At 35.2% G+C, this 19,020-nt stretch overlaps 1 protein-coding gene across 1 annotated transcript in view; it reads left to right on the forward strand.

The window, feature by feature from the left end:
• RTKN2 (rhotekin 2) overlaps positions 1-19,020 on the forward strand; it is a 68,008-nt gene that overhangs the window by 34,701 nt on the left and 14,287 nt on the right. The window contains exons 7-9 of the mRNA XM_016220803.2: positions 2,128-2,222; positions 9,881-9,987; positions 10,911-11,042. Coding sequence (XP_016076289.2) covers positions 2,128-2,222; positions 9,881-9,987; positions 10,911-11,042 — 334 coding nt within the window. The remainder of the gene's footprint in view (positions 1-2,127; positions 2,223-9,880; positions 9,988-10,910; positions 11,043-19,020) is intronic.

Consider the following 19,020-nt stretch of genomic DNA (forward strand, 5'->3'; position numbering starts at 1 on the left):
TATTTTGGAAAATTAAAAAGCCATGAAAAGTCTTAAAATTAAGATTACTAGCCTGGCCGGTGTGGCTCAGTGGTTGAGCTTCAACCCATGAACTAGATCACAGTTTGATTCCCCATCAGGGCTCATGTCTGGGTTTTGGGCTCAATCCGCAGTAGGGGGGTGCAGGAGGCAGCTGATGGGTGATTCTCTCTCATCATTCATGTTTCTCTCTCTCCTCTTCCTTCCTCTCTCTAAAATCAATAAAAATGAAACATAAAAAAGTTAAGATTACTAACACAGAAAATACAGTTATTGAACAAAAACTTACTTTTTATCAGGGTGTCAGGATATGGAATTTATCATCAAAATTTTTAGATGCTTTGGCAATAGTGCTATTTTAACAAAGGTGGCATAATGGAAAAATGGGACTAGTAATGAAATCCCCCATTTCCTGATACTATAGATAAAAGTTCCAAATCTTTAAAGTTAGTAAGCCAGAAAAAAGAGATTTAGTCTTGCCTCAGGAAATGAATATGAGTAGGATACCATCACTCCCCTTCTTACTGATCTCCAGTGACTTCCCATGTCACCTGGAACCTGGAACACAACCCACCCTTCTCCTGGGGCTCACAGTCTTAGGCGATCTAATCCCTGCCTGTACTGACCATGTTTTCCACTCACTCGCTTTGCTTCAGCCCCACTTGTGTTCTTTCAGCCGCTTTGCACATGCTGTTCTCTCTGCTTACAGCGTTTTTCTGCATTCTCTGCTTGTTCCCATCCTTTTATTCATAACCGTTAGCTCTGCAGAGAACCCTTTACCGATTCCTCTGTCTATCATAGGTCCTCAGTACTGTGCTCTCCTACCTGTTGTTTCTTTCACAGAAAGAGTTTCATTGTAGCTTTCAAATGCCAATGTTTGATTTATCCCTCTACTTTTTCCCTCTCCTGCATCAGAATATAATACTGAGTCTCGTTTACCATGAATGCCCATCACCTTGCATAACACTTGGCACATATTAGGTGTTCAGTTAATATTTTTGAATGGGGATCCTTTTAAAGAAACATTTGTAAGTTAAACCAGATATTTTTCAGATGTTCTTAAGATAAAATAGCATAAAGAGATAAAGAGTTGATTAATCATTTATGTTAACTTTAAACTGTCATTCATAACATCTAAATGTGTTTTTTTCATTTTTTTATTTTGGTAAAATATACATAACATAAAATTTACCATTTTCACCATTTTTAAGTATATGGTTCAATGGCTTTAAGTACATACACAATGGCATGCAACCACTACCACCATTTATTTCCAGAACTTTTTTATCTTCCTAAACTGAAACTCTGTACCATTAAACAATAACACTCGGGTTCCCCGTCCTCCCAGCCCCTGGAAATCTGCATTCTCCTTTCTGCCTCTATGAATTTAACTTTTCTAGGTACCTCATATAAGTGCAATCATACAGTGTTTGTCCTTTGTGACTGACTTATTTCATTAAGCACGATGTCGTTGCAGTTCATCCATGTTGTATCGTGTCAGAATTTTCTTCCTTTTTAATGCTGAATAACTTTTCATGATATGTATATACATTTTGTTTATCTTTTCACCCTTGAATGGACACTTGGGCTTCTTCCACTATTGGGCTATTGTGAATAATGCTGCTATTGTCATGGGTTTACATGTATCTATTTGAGTCCCTATTTTCAGTTCTTTTGGGTATATACCTGGAAGTAGAATTGTTGGATTATATGGTAATTCTATGTCTAATCTTTTGAGGAACCACCATACTGTTTTCCATAGTGGCTACACAATTTTATATTCCTGTCAGCAATGCACAAGGGTTCCAATTTGTCCACATTCTGGCCAGCATTTGTTATTTTCTATTTTTCTGTTTTTCTTTGTTGTTTTGTTTTGTTTTGTTTTTGTTTTTATTAATAGCCATCCTCATGGCTTTGAATCACTAATGATCTTGAGCATTTTTTCATGTCTTTATTGGCCATTTGTATATCTCTTTTTAAGAAATGTCTGTTCAAGTCCTTTCCCCATTTTTAAATCAGGTTTATTTTTTTGTTGTCGGACATCTAAGTATTTTATGCAATAGAAATTATACTAGCGTACTTAAAACATGTCTCCTTCCTCACTATCAGTGGTGCAAAGTATCATTTACTAGCTCATACTGCACTGACCTTGGAAAATGCTGAGGACAATTTCAAGACCCATAATCTGTCTATTAATGGAAATGGTAAGTACGTTACATATGTTATGTTGATATATATGTGGTGACAGTAATAACTTCTAATTTTAATATGTTCCCCTGAAATGGATATTGGCTTAAATAATGTAGGCATGAGTGATTCTGTGGGTTTTCCAAATATGTCCATCCCTTGTCCCCAAAAGTGAACAGTTTATTTTCCTCTGTCCATGTTATTTGCCAGAGATTTGTTTGTGAGGCCAGCTTAGTGAGAACAGAAAGATTTTTTATATTCTGAACCCTTGTCTTTGACTTGAAATTGATGACTTCACCACCTTCTAGTTGGCAGTCAAAGACCTGTCTTATTTTTAAATTTGATATTGAGGAAGCCAACCCTTAGGGCTAAATTAATCTTAACCCTTTTCTCTCTGGATGATATTGGTAGTTGTAGTTTATCCAAAAGAAATATATAGCAATATATAGAAATAATTATTTTAGTTTACATATTCTATATTATTGTGAGAGTTGTAATAAAATCTGCTGATTATGGATTTTTCTAGTACTCTTCGATTCACACAGTTTTTAATTGTGTATTTTATTCCACTTTTACCTCAAACTACCTATTTTTATATTGTAGATATGCTTCTTTTAACAGGATTATGTATTAGACTTTTATTTTTATCCAAGTTGACAATATTTATGAGTATTTTTTAATGGAGCATTTAGTCATTTTGCATTTAATACCAAATAGTTTATAACCCACATTAGATCGAATATTTGTGTTTAAATCTGCCATCAGGTCCTGTGGTTTTTATTTTTATTTGTCTTTCCTATTCCGTGGTGGTTTTTCTATTCTGTCTTGCCTTTTAAAGGTTTGGTCATTTCATCATTTCATTTTTTCCTTGTTCTAATTAAAGTTATAATTCTTGTTCCCATCTTTTAGAAATTGCATCTAGAAATATTATTAATAATACTTATGAAAGTATAAAATTAAAAAGTAGTTCTACCTTTCCCTTGGACAATGCAAGGACTTTAGAACAGTTAAACTCCGTTTCTTTGACCTATGTGCTATTGTTATGTATCATAATTCTATTTGATTTTTAAATTTTACAAAATGTTTTATGCATTTAATGTTTATTTAGATTCACCTACATGTTTCTGTGGACTATTTACATCTTAAACCTGACATCTGGGATCATTTTCCTTCTCCTTGAAGGATAATTTAGAATTTCTTCTAGTCTTTTCTGCTGGTGTCATACTTCTTGATTCTTTGTTTTTGTGTGAAGATGACTTTATTTTGCTTCATTGTTGAAAGTAACTTTTTTACAGAGTATTGAAATTTGGCAGTTTAAAAAATTTTTTTACTGTTAAAGACATAATTCCACTATCTTCTGGCTTCTTTTACTAGCTGTTGAAAATAATTTGTCAGTGTGTCGCTTCTGTGAAGGTAACTTTCTGTTTTCTTGTTGTCTTTGGTTTTCTGAAGTTTCACTATGACATAGGTGCAGAATTTTATTTATGCTGCTTTTGGAAAGGCCGAGTCTGAGTTTCTCTGTACCCCTCCCATCCCCATCTCCAGGCAGTGGGAATTCTGGGCAGCAGGGTAGGTTTACTTCTGGCTCACTACTATCCTGTTACTGATTCCTTTGGGATAATAGCTTAGTATGAGGAAAATTTCCCATTAAACTGCTTACATTGTTCAGAAATCAGGAGCAGATTTCTATTTTGCTTCCCTTATCATGCAAAATCATTAAATCATTAATTCAGATTTGCTGGGATTGGCAAATGCTATCAGGACAAACACAGCTTCTGTGCTCCCTTACCTCACTGGTTCTTACTTATTCAATTTGTACTGGTAATTTTTTACAGTTTTGTTACGTCTCTGTTGCTCTGGGGAAAAAAAAAATTAAACTGTAGTTAATTAAGCATTTTCAGTAAAAGGATTAGTCTGAACAGTCTAGCCTTTTGTCACCCAAAATCTGAAGTTGCAATAATATTAGAATTATCAATTTAATCAGAAAATTTGGCAAATGAAGTTTGTTGGCATCCCATTTGTGTCATTTCTCCAGAACTATCAATATTGCTACCATATGTTGAGTACCTATTATGTGCCAGACACTGCCCTGTGATATATTACTCAGAATTCAAAAAGGAAGGAATTCTCCAGTATGTGACAACATGAATGAACCTTGAGGACATTATGCTAACTGAAATAGCCGGTCACAGGACAAATACCCAAATACTGTGTGATTCTGCTGAAATGCGGTAGCTAAAATAGTCAAACTCACAGAAGCAGAGGGAGTAGCATGGCAGTTATTAGGGGCTGGAGAAGCAGGGAATGGAAAGTTGCTAGTCAAAGGGCCTAAAGTTTCAGTTCTACAAGATGAGTAAGTTATAGAGATCCGCTGTACAACACGGTGCCTACTTGAACAGTACTGTATTGTACACTTGAAAATCTGAGAGGGTAGATCTGTTACGTGTTCTTGCCACAATAAACTAGAAATAAATAAACAAGCAAACAAGCACTTTTAAAGCAGTTTTTATCCTTAGTCACTGTGAGATGTTGTTATAAGGAAACATTACAATAAAGTGGTTAATAGTGTGGCTGTCAGCCTTGGATTCATGTTCTATTTCTACCACTGGCCAGCTCTGTGACCTTCGCAAGTTCCTCATTTCTTATCATTTACAGTTTACAGATGAGTAAAGAACTGTTTAGAGACTGTAGCACACTAGATCATACAGCTAGCAAGTGGGAGGTAGACTTTAAATAATCCAGGACAAGCTGTGCTCTTTCTGCTGTGCTTTCTGATCAGGCATGATTCCTGTTAAAGCAACTAAAGACTCAAAATACTATCGATGTGTGAATAATGGACTTGATGTTGAAAGGCCCCATTCTTTCAACCAAATCATCTTAAAAGTTGTGGAAAGGAATAAAATTCACAAAGGAGACATCACATTTAGCAGTAATTTCCCAGTTGTCTTCAATGTTCTGTATTACTAGAGTCTCCTGTAATAAAATGCTCATGGGCAAATAAGCATGGGAACTGTGTGGTTATGGCCCTCAGAGAAACACAATACAGATTTACATATTAAAGACTGTAAGAAAACCTATGCTTAAAACAGTGACACCCTGAACTCTTGGAACTTGTGGATTCCACTGAAAAATAATTCAAGAAACAGTAACCTATATGCCTAAGTCTTTATGGCATAGGGGTTTTCTAAAACTGTTTTTAAATTAAACACTTGAAAGTAAATCTTATAATGAAAAATTTTATACAGAAAAAAAGCCACCTTCTAATTTTTTCATTAATATAAGTATGTTAGTGTAATGGGGTTTTCCTAAATAAAATTATGTTACCATCTACCTAAACTATAAAATCAAAAGGAAATACAAGAATTTTGAAATTTATAACTCAACTTTATTCTTGCTACTTGAAGGGAAAAGCCAAAATGGTATCTTGAGGTTTATATTTGCCATCAAGAAATTTTTATACTTTTTATAAAACAGTGAAACCACATTGTGGAGATTGACTCACATAGAGCTGAGATGTTATCTGGGTTCTTTCTCTTGCCTGTGTATTGTTTTTGTTGTTTCTGTCGTTTTGAAACTCCATTTTGTTCCCCATTTGAAAGTACAGATGAATTAGATAAAATCTTTTAGTAATGAAAAGTCAAACTGTTCTCAGTTCCTGTTTCATTTTATTGTGTCCTAATACCTCCCTTGGCTAGAAAAGAAGAATTGGGTATTTTGATTAAATGTGTTGCATAAGGACTAAGAGGCAGCAGTGAGAAATGGAACGGGCATGGTTTGGGCAGTGCGACTACCCTGGATGTGAAATTATGAGAAGCTTGTACTGTGTGCCAGACACAATGATAGATGTCATATACACATTATCTTATTTGATTTTCACAACCCTCCTACTTAACATGGGTAGTATTTTTTTAATGAGAAATTGATACCAAGATAGATTAAATGACTAGCCAAGATGCCATATTTCTTGTCTGAAGAAGAAAGAAGCTGTGACTACATTTTGTTCCACAAAGTAACAGCTGATTGCAGGGTATGTGGAAAGGAATTCTACATCCAATATCCCCTTTTAAGGACTGCAGTCAGGAAGGAATTCTTTTTCTTGGTGGGCTATGAAATCTAAACTTATTTTACCAGAGAAACACATTGTTTCATGTGGTATTTAGGGTCCTAGTACATTACTGATAGAACTTTATGAACTGGCCTGAAAAACTAATCATCATTTATGATTCTATTATTTTAGGAAGTGCATCCTAACTTAAAAACAACTAGCTTACAGATAGTTAGAACTTCAGTTATTAACGAATCTTGGATTACTATATAAATAAATTTGCTTTCAAATTTAAAATAAATTTTAAATTCATAAATCAAAGTCTATTTCAGATGTGTTACTTGGATATATACTCTTATATAATTTTTATTTCACTTCCTGCCTATTTTAGGAAATAAGATTCTTATTTATTTGTTTATTTATTAATCCTCACCCAAGGATGTTTAGAGAGAGTGGAAGGAAGGGAGGGAGGGAGGGAGGGAGGGAGGGAGGGAAGGAAAGAGAAAGAGAGAGAAACAAACAGCAATGTGAGAGGGACACATCGATTGGTTGCCTCCCACACACACCCCAAGCAGGGCAGGTGATCGAACCTGCAACCCAGGTACATGCCCTTAACCAGGAGTCGAGTCGAACCCACAACCCTTTGGTGCGTGGGCCAATGCTCTAACCACTGAACACACCAGCTAGGTTTTATTTATTTATGTCTGCATTTGGGGATCATTTCCTTTATTGTGTTTATGCATTTATATCTCCCAGGTCAAATGCTTTATTTCTGAAAGATAGAATCTTTAACGAGGTATTAATAAAAAGATTTGAATGGTCCCGGACAATTTGTTGTGTGCTATTCTGTAATAGAATGTTGAGCAGGTAAGTTAATGAAAACTGTTTTGTTTTACTTTGTACTCATCATTTTAGGCTTGTCTTTTTCACTTAACTGATGTATGAAACTTTGGCTGCATTGCATCTATATATTAAATAATTGTAGTTCTTACCAAAAATGTTTTATTTTCCAGAGTTATTAAGACATTTTGGGCAATAATAGTAAAAGCCAGTGGCTGGCTGTTTTATAGGTACTGCCAACAGGGGTCAGTGAAGACTTTAAAAATTCTTTGTGTGTGGTCAGAGTGCCATATACTAGGTTTTTATGTATACCCTGATAAACAGAATAAATTATGCGGTGCTCTCCATATGGATTTGAAGGCTATTTATCTACCTGCACACATACTAAAGGAGTAGCTTAATGCTTTTTGAAAGACCTTTTTTAAACATTTGCAAATGTATAGGAAAGTTACAAGTTGAATGTGAAGATCTTTTTCCCCCAAAAAATATATGAGAGTAAGATGCTTACATGATGCTCCATTACCCCCAAGTAAGTTAATATGTATTTCCTACTAGGAGGACATCCGGCTCCTTCACTGCAACCACCCAAGTCAGGAAAATAATAATGATACATTACTACCGTTTAATTCTCAGACTCCGTTCAGGTATTGCCCATTGTCCCAGTGATGTTCCTCATGACAGAGGGGGATCCAGTACAGAGTCACAGATTGCCTTTAATTATCATGCCTCCTTAGTTTCTTTCAGTTTGGACCAGTTCTTTGGTCTTTCCTTGGCTTTTATAACCTTAACACTTTTACACATCATGGTTAGTTATTTTGTAGAAGGTCCTTCAGTTTGGGTTTGTCTGATGTTTTTTTGGGTTAAGATTCTGGATATACGTCTTTGGCGGAAATATCACAGGAGTGATGTTGTGTTCAGTGCATCCATTAGGTGGCATGTAATTTTGATTCATCCTATTACTGATGATTTTCACTTTAATCGTTGGATTAAGGTGGTGTCTACCAAGCTTTTCTACTGTAAAGTTCCTCTTTTGTTTCCCCTTTTGTAATAAATACATATTTTGTGTGTGAGAAGGGGGGTACATTGAAACTATGTAGGTTATTTCTTATTGGACTTTCAATTTATTAATTGATGTATTTATAGCACTATGGACTTAGTTTTTCTGTTTTGTTCAGTGCATCATAATCTGTTAATATCATTGTTTATTTTGAGGCTCAGTTTGTCTCCAATTTGGCCAATAGGAGCACATTCAAGATGCCGTCTGTGTTTTGGCAGGTCTTCGTCATTCCTAAGAACTCCCTTGCTTTATGGCATAACAAGATATTTCAGGCCCATCATGTACTTTCCCTGCCCCAGCCCTGGAATCGGCCATTTCTCCAAGGAATGCTGGTTCTTTCTAGTGGAAATAACATTTAGAAGACATGCTCTGGGCTCTAGGTATATTCGTTGCTATTAGAGTATCACTGTTAGAGTGTTGCTTTTCCTAGCCCCACTCCGTGGACAGCTACCTATATGCACATATATTTTGTCATGTATTTCTTAATCTCTATCTGTTGAAAACCCTTTCATACCAGCACATCCAGTTCTAATCCAACACCACAGAGAGTTCATTCCACATATTTGTAAGTCCTTTTTCTGACAGTGAGAAGCCTGTTTCCTATTATCTTCCATGTTTTTTCTTCTTTGATCAGCCTCCCTGAGAGCAACCATTTCCCCGTTACTTCTTGTTAGGGCTCTGGCCCCTCATTCTGGGCAGCCCCTCACCCAGGTGACACTCCTCTCCCTGCCTGGGCTTTACCTCCCCATGCCTGGGTGTCCTCACCCTCTTCCCTTGTGGACCCCCTCCCCAGCCTGCCTGTGCTCTGACACCCATGCCCAGCTGTCCCTCTGCTTGGATGCCTTTCTTACTGAGCTCTGACACACTTTTCTGGTCATCGAATGTGTGGACGGCTTCTTCACTGCCCTCAGACTCTGACTTCCATTGCTGGCCCTCCCCCAAATGTGCACACTCGTCTTATGCTACTTGGGTTCTGATACCTCGCATGAGGCAGCCACTCCACATAGACACCCTCCTCACCCTGCTCCGGCCTGACTCCCAACACCAGGCCATCCCCTGAGCAGAGGTCTCCTTTCGGTTCTAGGCTGTGCTCCATGTGATCTGTCCTCCTGAGCCCATTCAGGCTCTGATTCCTCATGCCAGGCAGCGCTCTTACTCACGCTCCCTGTCCTCTAGCACCCAGCTGTGGCACACCACAGCTTCACCCCAACCCCAGAACAGATGCCAACTTGGTGAACTCCATCTGATGGCTTACAAGTGAATTATTCAGTTAGGGAAGGGGAAGGAGAGGAAAGACAAAAAGGGCTATTCAATTATTATCTTAAAGTTGTGCTCTGAAATGTTTTATTCAGAGAATCACTTTGCTAGTTATAATGAAAGAGCAAAATTAGAATTTGACGTACAGAAATCACTTTATTAGAATTTTTTTATTAAATGAGTTTACTTATATACCCTGAACTACCTCTATTGATTAAGTATTTTAAGATCAAATGAGAGCTCAAGAAACTAAAAGTTTCATGTCTATTCCAGGTTATAGCATAGTATAAGCTATGAGCTTAATATCATCTCTTCTTTGATTTTGTCATTAAATATGGTACTGGTATTTGAGTAGGATGAACCTTTATATATGTCCTTATGAAAAGCAAAAAAAAAAAAAAATTGTAAAAAGAAAAAAATATGTAATGACCTTAAACATATATTTGTAACTTGATTTTTTTCTCTCGTTTAAATAGAGGAGTCTTCATTTTGGCTTCCCTTATTTGGCAACATGTGCTGCCGATTAGTCGCCCAGCCAGCTTGTATGGCTGACGATGCATTTGCAGGATTTCTTAATCAGCAGGTTAGAGGACTTTCAATATGCTACAATAATTATAGCTCCAGTGTAGATCTTAATCCTGATATTGAGAAGTATTTTTGAGAGCCTTCTTTTAAAAACAACAGTTTTCTCCATGTTAGACATAGACTGGGGGGTTGGGGAGGAGACCTGGGGATGAGAAGGGAGGAAGGGGAGGGGTCTAGTGCAATTTGGATGTTTAAGGAGCTACCTCTCCAGGTTCCTCTGCTTCATGAATTGCAGTAACAGAATAATCAGCAGCAGAGGACTCCTTGTGGAAACCGATGAGGACTGCTCAACACCTTTCTCATAAAGGCCTTTCTGGCAGACAGCTTTTGGCACAGTGTAGGCCTCTGAGCTTCCAAAGCTGCTTCTGTGCCACCTACTCCTGATTTATTTATAACCATAGTTATTTATATTCAGTAAATAATTAATTATGGGCTTCAATGAATCAATAGCGTTTTCTAAAAGATTCCATTAAGAGGAAAGAAAATTTGCATTCGTACAGGGTAGTCAACATTTTCCAGTGTTCTAAGAACAGTAAGGGAAAATTGTATTTTGAATATTGAGTTATTTTTATAATTTTCCTGAGTCGGTGAATTGCTGTAGAATTCTGAGTACTCGTTTTTAATAGACTAGCTTTTAAAAACTGCATTGATTTATGATTTTATGTGTGTAAATGTTTTGTGGTAATCATTACCTCCATTTTGCTTATTTAATGCTTTTGAGAATACCAGACCTTTATTCTCTAATATTAACTTACTCTTTGGTGTTGGGCTATTGACTTATTATATAGTAAATTAATGGGTAACTATCACATTTAAAAATTTCAAAAAACTAACTGATAGTTTAAGTATTTTGTTGAATTTACAGTTAAGATGATAAATGATGGTTTAAGGTTGATTGTTTCTTGATTTTTTCCCCCCCAGCAAATGTTAGAAGGCCTGATTAGTTGGAGAAGGTTGTATTGTGTTTTGAGAGGAGGTAAACTCTATTGTTTTTACACTCCAGAAGAAATTGAAGCTAAAGTGGAACCAGCTTTGGTAGTGTCCATTAACAAGGTAAATAAAATGCTATTTTGAAAATAAAAATATAACATTTAATGAAGTTTGTCTATTTCTATGCAATTTACATTGTTGCCATCTTATAAAGAAAAGGTAAGTACTGTTAAAAATAGGTTAATTTTATTTTTCTTTTCATTATAGAGCTAATTCTATGAAGGAAATGCTGTATATTTCCTAAGAAAACATGGTAATTGGAAATCTATACCAGTAAATAGATTTTAAAGCTGAGAATATAGCTCCACATTAACAGGATATTTAAATTTTCCATGAATTCATTTAGTTAAGAGATTATGTAAACATAAATTGTTAGCTCATGTTATAGTGATATTCTTTCTAGTTGATATTTAGATGAGTCCATAAAAAGACATTTCTGAGTATACCCTCTGATTTCTTATGGGATTGATGGGCAGTTGTCCAACCTTCTGTCAGAACAGGAAAGCCTGACAGTTCGTTTAGAATACTTGAGTGCTTACACTGCATTTAAAAGTAGCACTGCACCACCTAGAGAATCTATCACACACACGTGCGCGCGCGCGCACACACACACACACACACACAATTGATACAAAGGAGATGATTAAAATTTAGTAACAACTCTTTCACCCATAAATCTATAGGAAATCTCTTCACAATAAGCCAGACTTACTTTCTTTTATCCCAGGATCTTAAATTGATCTTCATCTGTAATCTCAGTTTAGTGTTTACTGGAGGTTCCCCCCCATTTTTTAGCATTTCCACTGTAGAGTACTTCAGTGGCATTTATAGAGCAGAATATCTGTTTTTCTTCCTAAGGACTACACTTTAATTGTTTCTAGTTGTTTTGATTTGCTTGCCGTTGGAATGGATGAATTGAAGTATATGATAAAATATGAGCCATCCCATTTGTTTACTCTGCATGTTGTACTTGTCTTTAAATTTTTTTTGAAGAAAAGTGTAAAGTGATACGTCCTGAAGAACATGGAGATACTAGTTTGCTAATCTATAAGGACCTGAGTTAATTTCTATGACCTTTTCCAGTAATATTATAGGGTCTGTTTCTATCTTGCCTTTTGAAATTACACTGCATTTTACTTGAAAGAAATCCTTCAGTGAGACCTTTTATTATATAATTAATTTCACTTAATTTATCTGTTTTGTCTGTTAGAAAGATTGATGTTGCTCTTAAATAATATACCTCAATATTACAACAGAGTGAATTTATTTTAGTTTAGAAAATTAAGTTTATGAAAGTACAATTTTATTATTGGAAAATTGATATTTTTTATTATTTGCTAACTTTTTCTTTTGTTTTGTTTAAGCAGAATTCACTTTTCTCCACCTTATTAGTCTTTTGAAAATTTCAAATGTATGGAAAAGTTGAAAGAATAGAATAATGAACCCCTGTGTACCCTTTATTTAGATTCTTTATCTGTTGTTAACATTTTGCCACATTTGCTTTCTCTCTAAATAGTTTAAATTTTTTTCTGAACCATTTCAGTGTAAGTGGCAAAAAGCATAACATTTTTCCCTAGAATGTTTCTCCTAAAAAGGGCATTTCCTTAATAACCATAATATTATTAGCATACTCAAGAAATTTATTGTTGACAAAATAATAATATCTAATACACAGGGTAAGTTGCCCCAGTTGTCCCCAAAATGTTTTTTCTCATTTTTATTTATTGTTTTATCCAAGACCCCATCAAGGATCACAAATTGCATCTGGTCACTATGTCTTTTGTTTATTTCCTTTTTATCTAACTTGTGCCCTACCTGCCTTTTTTTTCCTTTGGTCTTTCATTACAATGATATTTTTGAAAAATCTAGGCCAGTCCCCAAATCTGCATTTGACTAATTATTTCACTAGTGATTTTTTAATGTTTTTAATGATTTTAGAGAGAGAGAGAGGAAGGGAGAGGGAGAGAAAGAAACATCGATGAGAGAGAAACGTTGATTGGCTGCCTCCTACACGCCTCCTACTGAGGATCAAGCCCTTAACCCGGGCATGTGCCCCGACCCGGAGTCGAACCAGAACCTCTCTGTGCATAGGACGGCACTGAACCAACTGAGCCACACTGGCCAGGTTAAATTTTTGGCAAGAATTCTACATAGATGATTTTTGTCTAACCTGCTTACTAGGTAGCTGGGTGGTAAAAATGGAAGTCTATGAATTTTCTTCTTACATGTCATACAGTGGAATATAGATAATCATAAACCAAATTAAAATGTAACTTAAACAAATATTTTTAAAGTCATTTGTTTTATTTGAAAGCAGTCTTCAAGGTATTCCCTTTATTTTATCACAGTTCTTTAAGGTAGGCAGAGCAGGTTGACGTGGGCCCTGTTGTACAGGAATGTTATTTCTGTTTTTCAGTGAAGAAATAGACTCAGGGGAGATAGAACTTGTCTAGCTAACAAGGAAGGTTGTATGGCTCACTCTTTTCATAGTGGGTAGAAATATAGATAAAAATTTGTGGACTGTGTTTCTGTTTCTTCATAGACACGCTACTAGACTAGATTTAGAAGGCAAAATTAGACTTTTTTTCTATCTCAATACTTACTCTGAGTCAGTTTTGAAGTATAAGGTAGTCCTGAAATGGGGTTCTGAGCCCAAAGCCCCAATCTACCTCTGGGCGCAGTGGCTTGGGGCAGTTATAAGGGAACTCCTCTGTATTATAGGCAGTATATCTGTATTTTCTTGTCTGATGACAAGGGTCTAATTCCTGAAAAGTGGTTAACAGTGTTTACATGGCCTGACTGAATTGACCTTTTTTCAATTGACTCGTTTTTCCTTGTGGTAATAAAGGCTGATGACCCAGCAACTAATGGGATTCTGTATTCAATCGACTCCATTATTAAGATGACTGAAATCAGCATACTTAGCAATCCCAGTGGTGGTTCCACAATTGACCATTGCAAATTCACAGGAAATGTAGTAATTTGCATAGACTTGCCTTAGACTTGGGAACAGCATGGGTTATATTTGACTCTGAGAACTGATGACAGGTATCTCTTATATTGTTTCTGACTTTTGTCTAAAATTAAAAAGGGAAGGTTAAACTATGAGCTGTGGCTGCTGTGGCTCAGTGGGTTGGGCGTCATCTCGTGTAACGGAAGGTTACCGGTTCGATTCCTGGCCAGGGCACATGCCTGGGTTGTAGGCTCAAATGCAGGAGGCAGCTGATCGATGTTTCTCTTTCTCTCTCTTTTTCTCCCTCTCTAGAATCAATTTAAAAAAAAGATTAAACTATGAGGTAAGAGTTAAAGTTGGGAAAGTGAATGTAATTTACTTGCTAATTGCAAAGATTAAACAGATGGGAAAATCTTCCATTCTGTAGCTTTGTAATATTGCCCATCTTAATTTTCTCCAGTGCTAATTCCTGCCTTTTCTTTGTAGAAACTTTTCTTTTTGCAGTTCCTACTTCTACCTCAGGTTTAACTCTTCTATTCACCTGAAAACTGAACTCTTAACGGTAAATTCCACTGCTCTTCTTATTTAAATATGTCAAATATCAACTTGGTCAAGAAAATTATTTGTTAACTTATGAAAACATGACTGTTATATAATTATACCTCCCATTAATTAAATTAATTTTTACTTATTTTTTTCCTCAGCTGATAAAGTTATTCAGATTTACAGAAAAGTTGAAAAAATGCTTTTGTGGTCACTTGTATACCACCTATATTCAGCAGTTAACATTTTGTCATATTTGCTTTATCTTTTTTTTTTTTTGTAAGGGGAGCGAGTTAAACACTTTACATATATCTAATTTTTAATCAACTTTATGGTGGTTGAGTTCGCATAAAATAAAATTCACCAACTTTAGAAGTACATTTTGATAATTTTGAAAAATATACAGTTGTGTAATCCTTACTACAATCATTGCATTACGGTTTTTTTGTTTTTAATCTTTTTGGCGAGAAGTTCTACTCAGCAGATTTCAGTTGTACAGGAGTGTTATCAGCAGCAGTCACCTGTTTTATATGCGATCCTTAGACTTTATTCATCTTATAACTGAAAGTTTGTAAAGCCTCTTTACTTATCTCTAGTTTTTGTTGACCCATTTGAAATATATACACAATACCCTTATCCCAGGTAGGCAAATTAACAATAATTTCCTTATATCATCTAATACCCAGTTCATACGCAAACTCAAATTTTCCTATTTGACCCATTTGAAATATATACACAATACCATTATCACAGCTAGGCAAATTAATAGTAATTTTCTTATATCACCTACTATCCAGTTCATACTCAAATTTTCCCATTGTCCCCAAAGTGTTCTTTTAGCTTTCGCTTTCAACCTGGGAATATTTAAGTATTGTGCATCCTTTGTTCTTCTGAACCCTAAATTAGGCCCAGAGGCTTGATTAGAGTCTTCTAAAATATTTTTTACAAACATATTTCATAGATAATGACGAATAGTTTATAGAGCATCCTGTTCAGAGGCACATGATACCGGGTGGTCTTATTACTGACAGTGCTGGGCTAAGGTGGTGACCACTAGCTCTCTCGAGTATAGAGGTAAGCTTTCCTCTTTACAGTTAGTGAGGAGTGTAAACGGTGATGATTGTGATTGCCTTTGCCTGCATCAGTTATTAACTTGCAGATTGCATGTTTTTCTCATTCTGCCCTTCCTTGTTCATGTATTAGCTAACATTCTTTTATATTCTTTTTGAGGACTTTTTCTCATCAAGTTAGGAATGAATTTCAACCCCTCCTGAAAAGGCAGGAGAAATGTTTAATGTTTAAATTGCCAGTTTTCTGAGTAAATAATTGGTATTGAATTATTGGTATTGTATTGATATTTGCAATATGTATTGGAGTGATGTTACTAACCCTTCAAAAGTAGCAAAGAAATGTCATGTCTCTTGACCCTCCCCCCCATATTACAATAAACTTACAGATTTTTATCTATTCAGTGTTTTAAATTACTTCGTTTTTAAATATAAGGTCCATGTTTTAATTGTTTTGCTTACTTTGGAAATGTTTAAAGGACACATGCTATTAGTGTATTCTTAAATAAACAGGAGCTTTGATAAATGTCAACTTGGTATTTTCTGATATCTAGAGCAGGTAAGCATCAAATAAAATTTTTAAGAAAAATGTTTTTAGTTTTTAGTACATTTCCAATGTTGAATCTCTAAGATCTTTTTATGGCTTAATTGTTAAGTATTAAATACAAATCAGAGTTCCATTCTTTTGGTTGTCTTTCTTCTCTCAAGATTTAGAAAATAATAATTTTGCTTAATGCTACTTTAAAAAGTATGTGAAAATATACATTTTGCAGTTGCTAAGGTATATTATTAATAGTTCTGTTATTTTGATCACAGGATTTGTTCTTTAACTATAATTCTTGTCCTTCTGAATGGCATTTCCTGTAAGGCTAAGACAGTTCATTAATTTTCATAGGGAGCCATCTGTGGAAATAGTCACATTAAGGAAAGAAAAGCCTAAAAGCTATTCCCCTCTTCTTTTCAGTCCAAATTTGAAAGGATGATTTACTTCAAAGTGATTGCTTCAACTTCAAAAACTTCCCTTTGAATGTTGTTAAGACATTCTCTACAAGGGGTACTTAACTGGAGCCACTGAATCTCCTGTACATTGTAGAAAGCATTTTATTAATCAAAGTTTTATCCATTGTCAATAAGGTGGGGAGTGAAATAGAAAAGAAGTATGCGTCTTTGAGATCAATAGTCTTTTCTTGATTTAAATATTATGCATCACTTCATTTTAATGAACAATAAAGTCTGTACTAAACAAGTCAATAACACTACTTGGGGTGATAGACCTTTGTTAAATTGTCTTGAAATTGCTTTTAACCATTGTTTTTATCATGGACCCTAGCAAGTAAAATTATTATAAAGCACATGGGCTTTTCTTTGAATTATGCTAGTCCTCTTAATGTCTGAACCCTGTCTACTATTTATATTGACCTTCATTAAATACAGCAAAACATGATTTTTTTCAACAGCCTTTCCCTTTAAAGATTTTATTTTTAATATATCTTTTATTGATTTCAGAGAGGAAGGGGGAGAGAGAGAGAGAGAAACATCAATGATGAGAGTCGTCATTGATCAGCTGCCTCCTGCACGCCTCCAACTGGGGATCAAGCCCACAACCTGGGCATGTGCCCTGACCAGGAATCGAACCTCGATCTCCTGGATCCTAGGTCGATGCTCAACCGCTGAGCCACGCCTGGCCAGGCAACAGCCTTTCCCATTAGTAGGAGTTTATGTCTGATTTCATTGACATAAATGGAAAATAATTATATCACACTAGTACTAATTATGCCTAATGCTTGGTTTAATTTATGGTTATGCTTTACATATTTCAGACATTCCATGTCATGTGTTGTGAGCCTTGCTTTATTTGTTATTAGAGTATATATAAAGTCTAAATTTGATTTTAGCCAGCAACATTTTGTCTTCCCCCCTGATCAACGAGACTTGAGAACAAACACCTTTCAAAGAACTTGTTTATCTTTAGAACATGTTTGTGAGAAAGGTATGAGTAAAATAATATTGTCTTTGCATTATAGATAAGAAAGCGAGCACTTAGTTTTTAGTACTTGTGTTTTATTTTTAAATTGATTTTTTAAATTTCCAGATAATCTATAAAGAGGATAATATAAATTGAACTCACTGTACTCTCACACATTACCCCCACCATAGAATTACTTTTAGGAAATCCTGAAGACGGCATCATTTTATTTGTAAATATTACAATTGTCATGCTTCTGAAAATGTATAGATATATAGTCAACATATCATCAAAAATCCAGACAGTGTTAAAATTTCTCAGTCTTGTACTTTTTTTTAACAGTTGTTTGAATCAGGATCCAAATAAGGGCCATATATTGCAGTTGATAGTTGATTGATTAGGTCTCTTAAGTCTCTTAATCTTGTTGGCTTTCATTCTCCTTCTCTCCTTCCCTCTCTCTCTCTCTCACACACACAAAATCACACATAATTTATTTGTTGGAGAAATTGGGTCACTTATCCTACAGAGTGTTCTATAGTCTGGATTTTGCTATTGCATCTTTGAGTTGTCTTTTTTCTTCTTTTTTGGATCAGATTTATGTTGGTTAATAAGAATATGTCTTAGGAAATATTATTTACTTTTATCCAGAGGCATATAATATGTCTGGGCCTTCCATTCATATTAATATCCACTGCTGAACATTGCTGACATCTTTTTTTTCATTAGGGATTGCAAACTGGTGACATTTAAAATTTTTTTCTTCATTTATTAGCAGAGATACTTCTACTTTATCAGCTGTTTGATTGAGGTACAGTTTTTATAGGAAAGGCAAGATAATGGCTTGATTTAAAAAAATTTTTTTTTGCATTTATATCCTAGTTACCAAAACAATGAAGTGGTTCCCTAGCATCCTTCAAAGGTGACTAATGAGTTTTTAAATATCATTATGAATTGATGGATTTAAAGACATTTCATGTGACACAATCCATTTCCATTGTTATTCATATTCAAATTGTCCTATCTTTGGCTACTGGAAGCCTCTTCAAGTTGGTCCATTTGATAAAACGCTAGTAATCTTTGATTTCTGGTGGGACGAGATATTTCAGGATCATCCTGTACATTTCCTGACCCAGACTGGGAATCAACCATTTTTCTAAAGAGCTCTGATTCTTTTTAGTGGGAAAGGGTATTTAGAGACCATAATCTGAGTACAAAGTAGATTTTTTTATAGTCATGTAGTCAAAAGTGAGGTCAGACACAATTCATAGACCTATCCTGATCTAGTAATTTTCCATTACCACAGAAATGGAGAGTTGAAGTACACTCTTGATTCAAAATAATGAACAACCTAGAAGAAATTTCCCTTTGACTTCGGTAAATTATATTTTGTTAAAAAGCTGGTTTCTCAAATTATATCTTTATTGATTTCAGTTTGCTGTGGAAGGCTGCAGTTCAGTATGTGCTGGTTGACAAAAGTTGAACCAGCAAGGATTAAAATGAATAATCTCAAAT

This window comes from Miniopterus natalensis, chromosome 14, assembly GCF_054644295.1.
Source record: "Miniopterus natalensis isolate mMinNat1 chromosome 14, mMinNat1.hap1, whole genome shotgun sequence".
NCBI classification, from domain to species: Eukaryota; Metazoa; Chordata; class Mammalia; order Chiroptera; family Miniopteridae; genus Miniopterus; species Miniopterus natalensis.